General features: G+C 50.1%; 1 protein-coding gene across 5 annotated transcripts in view; it reads left to right on the top strand.

The window, feature by feature from the left end:
- The window catches only part of si:ch73-138n13.1 (titin homolog), a 64,563-nt gene that overhangs the window by 53,941 nt on the left and 3,122 nt on the right, over positions 1-7,500 (top strand). For all 5 annotated transcript variants that reach the window (XM_058390099.1, XM_058390097.1, XM_058390096.1 and 2 more), the window contains exons 10-12: positions 374-510; positions 655-791; positions 3,726-3,811. In XM_058390099.1, coding sequence (XP_058246082.1) covers positions 374-510; positions 655-791; positions 3,726-3,801 — 350 coding nt within the window. In that variant the 3' untranslated portion in view covers positions 3,802-3,811. The remainder of the gene's footprint in view (positions 1-373; positions 511-654; positions 792-3,725; positions 3,812-7,500) is intronic.

Genomic DNA, 7,500 nt, shown 5'->3' with positions numbered 1-7,500 from the left:
TATATATAATATGTATATAAAATAAGCATATGTGTAAAATACAACAGCTGTGATGCAAAGTTATATAAAATTATAAAATTATATACAGTTATATAAAGAGGTATATATGAAGAGAGAAATTACATACACACTCTATCTATCTGTCTGTCTATCTATCTATCTATCTATCTATCTATCTATCTATCTATCTATCTATCTATCTATCTATCTCTCTCTCTCTCTCTCATTCCCCCCCTCTCTTTCTCTCTCTCTCTCTCTCTCTCTCATTCCCCCCCTCTCTTTCTCTCTCTCTCTCTCTCTCTCTCCCCCCTTTCTCTCTCTTTCTTTCTCTCCCTCTCCATCTCTCTCTCTGTCTCGCGCTCTCTCTCTGTAGAGGATAAACCTGACTTGGCTAAGCAGCAGGATGAAGAGTCAGATGAGGATGAACCGACCCGAGACAGTCGTACCTCCACCTCCTCACAGCCTCAGAGAGTGTCTCTCTTCCCCGGCATGGACCCTTCAGCTCTAATGGTGAGAGGAAAGCGCTTTAGCGGCCCTTAGTGGTGAAACTATAGGTACTTTCATTAACATGGAGTGGGTTTCCTATTCTAATGCACTCTCTAAAATGTGTGTGTGTGTATGTGATGTGTGTGTGTGTGTGTGTGTGTGTGTTAGGCCCAGCTGAAGAAAAGAGGAGAGACAGACAATCAGACAGACGGTTCGTCTCCAACACAGCTGTCTCGCTCGCCCAAATCTCCCTTCCTGGGCAGAGCGTCTCGAGTGCTGCCCCCTGTGGGTAGTAAAGAGAACGGGTGAGTCACACACACTCTGAGTAACCCCCTGTACACACACCTGGAGTAACCCCCTGTACACACACCTGGAGTAACCCCCTGTACACACACTCGGAGTAACCCCCTGTACACACACTCGGAGTAACCCCCTGTACACACACCTGGAGTAACCCCCTGTACACACACCTGGAGTAACCCCCTGTACACACACCTGGAGTAACCCCCTGTACACACACCTGGAGTAACCCCCTGTACACACACCTGGAGTAACCCCCTGTACACACACCTGGAGTAACCCCCTGTACACACACTCGGAGTAACCCCCTGTACACACACTCAGAGTAACCCCCTGTACACACACCTGGAGTAACCCCCTGTACACACACTCAGAGTAACCCCCTGTACACACACCTGGAGTAACCCCCTGTACACACACTCGGAATAACCCCCTGTACACACACCTGGTGTAACCCCCTGAACACACACCTGGAGTAACCCCCTGTGCACACACCTGGAGTAACCCCCTGTACACACACCTGGAGTAACCCTCTGTACACACACCTGGGGTAACCCCCTGTACACACACCTGGAGTAACCCCCTGTACACACACTCAGAGTAACCCCCTGTACACACACCTGGAGTAACCCCCTGTACACACACCTGGAGTAACCCCCTGTACACACACTCGGAATAACCCCCTGTACACACACTCGGAATAACCCCCTGTACACACACTCGGAATAACCCCCTGTACACACACTCGGAATAACCCCCTGTACACACACTCGGAATAACACACTCGGAGTAACCCCCTGTACACACACTCGGAATAACACACTCGGAGTAACCCCCTGTACACACACTCGGAATAACCCCCTGTACACACACTCGGAGTAACCCCCTGTACACACACTCGGAATAACCCCCTGTACACACACTCGGAGTAACCCCCTGTACACACACTCGGAATAACACACTCGGAGTAACCCCCTGTACACACACTCGGAATAACCCCCTGTACACACACTCGGAGTAACCCCCTGTACACACACTCGGAGTAACCCCCTGTACACACACCTGGAGTAACCCCCTGTACACACACTCGGAGTAACCCCCTGTACACACACTCGGAGTAACCCCCTGTACACACACCTGGAGTAACCCCCTGTACACACACCTGGAGTAACCCCCTGTACACACACCTGGAGTAACCCCCTGTACACACACTCGGAATAACCCCCTGTACACACACTCGGAATAACCCCCTGTACACACACTCGGAATAACCCCCTGTACACACACTCGGAATAACACACTCGGAGTAACCCCCTGTACACACACTCGGAATAACACACTCGGAGTAACCCCCTGTACACACACTCGGAGTAACCCCCTGTACACACACTCGGAATAACCCCCTGTATACACACTCGGAATAACCCCCTGTACACACACTCGGAGTAACCCCCTGTACACACACTCGGAATAACACACTCGGAGTAACCCCCTGTACACACACTCGGAATAACCCCCTGTACACACACTCGGAGTAACCCCCTGTACACACACTCGGAGTAACCCCCTGTACACACACCTGGAGTAACCCCCTGTACACACACTCGGAGTAACCCCCTGTACACACACTCGGAGTAACCCCCTGTACACACACCTGGAGTAACCCCCTGTACACACACCTGGAGTAACCCCCTGTACACACACCTGGAGTAACCCCCTGTACACACACCTGGAGTAACCCCCTGTACACACACCTGGAGTAACCCCCTGTACACACACCTGGAGTAACCCCCTGTACACACACTCGGAGTAACCCCCTGTACACACACTCGGAGTAACCCCCTGTACACACACCTGGAGTAACCCCCTGTACACACACTCGGAGTAACCCCCTGTACACACACCTGGAGTAACCCCCTGTACACACACCTGGAGTAACCCCCTGTACACACACCTGGAGTAACCCCCTGTACACACACCTGGAGTAACCCCCTGTACACACACCTGGAGTAACCCCCTGTACACACACCTGGAGTAACCCCCTGTACACACACTCAGAGTAACCCCCTGTACACACACCTGGAGTAACCCCTTGTACACACACCTGGAGTAACCCCCTGTACACACACTCGGAATAACCCCCTGTACACACACTCGGAATAACCCCCTGTACACACACTCGGAATAACCCCCTGTACACACACTCGGAATAACCCCCTGTACACACACTCGGAGTAACCCCCTGTACACACACTCGGAATAACACACTCGGAGTAACCCCCTGTATACACACTCGGAATAACCCCCTGTACACACACTCGGAGTAACCCCCTGTACACACACTCGGAATAACACACTCGGAGTAACCCCCTGTACACACACTCGGAATAACCCCCTGTACACACACTCGGAGTAACCCCCTGTACACACACTCGGAGTAACCCCCTGTACACACACCTGGAGTAACCCCCTGTACACACACTCGGAGTAACCCCCTGTACACACACTCGGAGTAACCCCCTGTACACACACCTGGAGTAACCCCCTGTACACACACCTGGAGTAACCCCCTGTACACACACCTGGAGTAACCCCCTGTACACACACCTGGAGTAACCCCCTGTACACACACCTGGAGTAACCCCCTGTACACACACCTGGAGTAACCCCCTGTACACACACCTGGAGTAACCCCCTGTACACATATATATATATGTATGTGAGTGTGTGAGATGTGTGCGTCTGCACATATCTCTGTGTGTGTGTGTGTGTGTGTATTTGTAAGTGTAGGTGTGTTTGTGTATATATATGTATGTGTGTATGTGTGTGTGTGTGTGTGTGTTCTACTTTCCTACTCTATCACCTGATATTCTTTGCGGCTCTACAGAAATGTTTTCGTGCTCATCTGTGTGTGTGTGTGTGTGTGTGTGTGTGTTTAGTGAAGAGTCGTCACCTCAGTGGCTGAAAGAATTAAAGACGAAGAAACGTTTCAGTCAAATCGAGAACGACGGCTAGAACATAACAAGTAGGTAACAAACACACACACACATGGTACAGCAGAACACACACACACACACACACACACGGTACAGCAGAACACACACACACACACACACACATGGTACAGCAGAACACACACACACACGGTACAGCAGAACACACACACACACACACATGGTACAGCAGAACACACACACACACACACATGGTACAGCAGAACACACACACACATGGTACAGCAGAACACACACACACACACACATGGTACAGCAGAACACACACACATGGTACAGCAGAACACACACACACACACACATGGTACAGCAGAACACACACACACACACACATGGTACAGCAGAACACACACACACACACACACATGGTACAGCAGAACACACACACACATGGTACAGCAGAACACACACACACACACACACATGGTACAGCAGAACACACACACACACACACACATGGTACAGCAGAACACACACACACACATGGTACAGCAGAACACACACACACACACACATGGTACAGCAGAACACACACACACACACATGGTACAGCAGAACACACACACACACACACATAGGACAGCAGAACACACACACACACATGGTACAGCAGAACACACACACACATGGTACAGCAGAACACACACACACACATGGTACAGCAGAACACACACACATGGTACAGCAGAACACACACACACACATGGTACAGCAGAACACACACACATGGTACAGCAGAACACACACACACACACACATGGTACAGCAGAACACACACACACACACACACACACATGGTACAGCAGAACACACACACACACACACACATGGGACAGCAGAACACACACACACACACATGGTACAGCAGAACACACACACACACATGGTACAGCAGAACACACACACACACACATGGTACAGCAGAACACACACACACACACACATGGTACAGCAGAACACACACACACACACGGTACAGCAGAACACACACACACACACACACGGTACAGCAGAACACACACACACACACACGGTACAGCAGAACACATACACACACACATGGTACAGCAGAACACACACACACACACACATGGTACAGCAGAACACACACACACACATGGTACAGCAGAACACACACACACACACGGTACAGCAGAACACACACACATGGTACAGCAGAACACACACACACACATGGTACAGCAGAACACACACACATGGTACAGCAGAACACACACACACACACACATGGTACAGCAGAACACACACATGGTACAGCAGAACACACACACACATGGTACAGCAGAACACACACACACACACATGGTACAGCAGAACACACACACATGGTACAGCAGAACACACACACATGGTACAGCAGAACACACACACACACACACATGGTACAGCAGAACACACACACACACACACACATGGTACAGCAGAACACACACACACACACACACATGGTACAGCAGAACACACACACACATGGTACAGCAGAACACACACACACACACACACATGGTACAGCAGAACACACACACACATGGTACAGCAGAACACACACACACACACACACACATGGTACAGCAGAACACACACACACACACATGCTACAGCAGAACACACACACACACACACATAGGACAGCAGAACACACACACACACATGGTACAGCAGAACACACACACACACACACACACATGGTACAGCAGAACACACACACACACACATGGTACAGCAGAACACACACACACGGTACAGCAGAACACATACACACACACATGGTACAGCAGAACACACACACACACACACACACGGTACAGCAGAACACACACACACACACACGGTACAGCAGAACACACACACACACACGGTACAGCAGAACACACACACACATGGTACAGCAGAACACACACACACACACATGGTACAGCAGAACACACACACATGGTACAGCAGAACACACACACACACACACACACATAGGACAGCAGAACACACACACACATGGTACAGCAGAACACACACACACACATGGTACAGCAGAACACACACACACACACATGGTACAGCAGAACACACACACACACACACACATGGTACAGCAGAACACACACACACACACACACATGGTACAGCAGAACACACACACACACACACATGGTACAGCAGAACACACACACACACACACGGTGCAGCTGGAACACACACACACACACACGGTACAGCAGAACACATACACACACACATGGTGCAGCCAGAACACACACACACACACACACATGCAGAACACACACACACACACACGGCAGCAGAACACACACACACACACATGGTGCAATGGAACACACACACACATGGTACAGCAGAACACACACACACACACATGGTGCAGCAGAACACACACACATGGTACAGCAGAACACACACACACACACACACATGGTACAGCAGAACACACACACACATGGTGCAGCCAGAACACACACACACACCTGGAAAATCAGAGCACACACACACACACACATGGGACAGCAGAACACACACACACACACACACATGGTACAGCAGAACACACACACACACACACACATAGGACAGCAGAACACACACACACACATGGTACAGCAGAACACACACACACACACACACATGGTACAGCAGAACACACACACACACACACATGGTACAGCAGAACACACACACACACACACACATGGTACAGCAGAACACACACACACACACACACACATGGTACAGCAGAACACACACACACACATGGTACAGCAGAACACACACACACACACATGGTACAGCAGAACACACACACACACATGGTACAGCCAGAACACACACACACACACACACATGGTGCAGCAGAACACACACACACACATGGTGCAGCCAGAACACACACACATGGTACAGCAGAACACACACACACACACATGGTACAGCAGAACACACCTGCACAACCAGAACACACACACACACACACATGGTGCAGCAGAACACACACACACACACACACACATGGTACAGCAGAACACACACACACTCACATGGGACAGCAGAACACACACACACACACATGGTACAGCAGAACACACACACACACATGGTACAGCAGAACACACACACACACACATGGTACAGCAGAACACACACACACACACGGTACAGCAGAACACACACACACACACACATGGGACAGCAGAACACACACACACACACATGGTACAGCAGAACACACACACACACATGGTACAGCAGAACACACACACACACACATGGTACAGCAGAACACACACACACACACGGTACAGCAGAACACACACACACACACACATGGTACAGCAGAACACACACACACACACGGTACAGCAGAACACACACACACGGTACAGCAGAACACACACACACACACACGGTACAGCAGAACACATACACACACACACACACATGGTACAGCAGAACACACACACACACACACACGGTACAGCAGAACACACACACACGGTACAGCAGAACACACACACACACACACACATGGTACAGCAGAACACACACACACGGTACAGCAGAACACACACACACACACACATGGTACAGCAGAACACACACACACGGTACAGCAGAACACACACACACACACACACATGGTACAGCAGAACACACACACACACACACACAC

Source organism: Hemibagrus wyckioides, linkage group LG05 (genome assembly GCF_019097595.1).
Source record: "Hemibagrus wyckioides isolate EC202008001 linkage group LG05, SWU_Hwy_1.0, whole genome shotgun sequence".
Taxonomy (NCBI): Eukaryota; Metazoa; Chordata; class Actinopteri; order Siluriformes; family Bagridae; genus Hemibagrus; species Hemibagrus wyckioides.
Note: the sequence above shows the minus strand (reverse complement) of the source record. Positions and strands in the feature narration are given on the sequence as shown.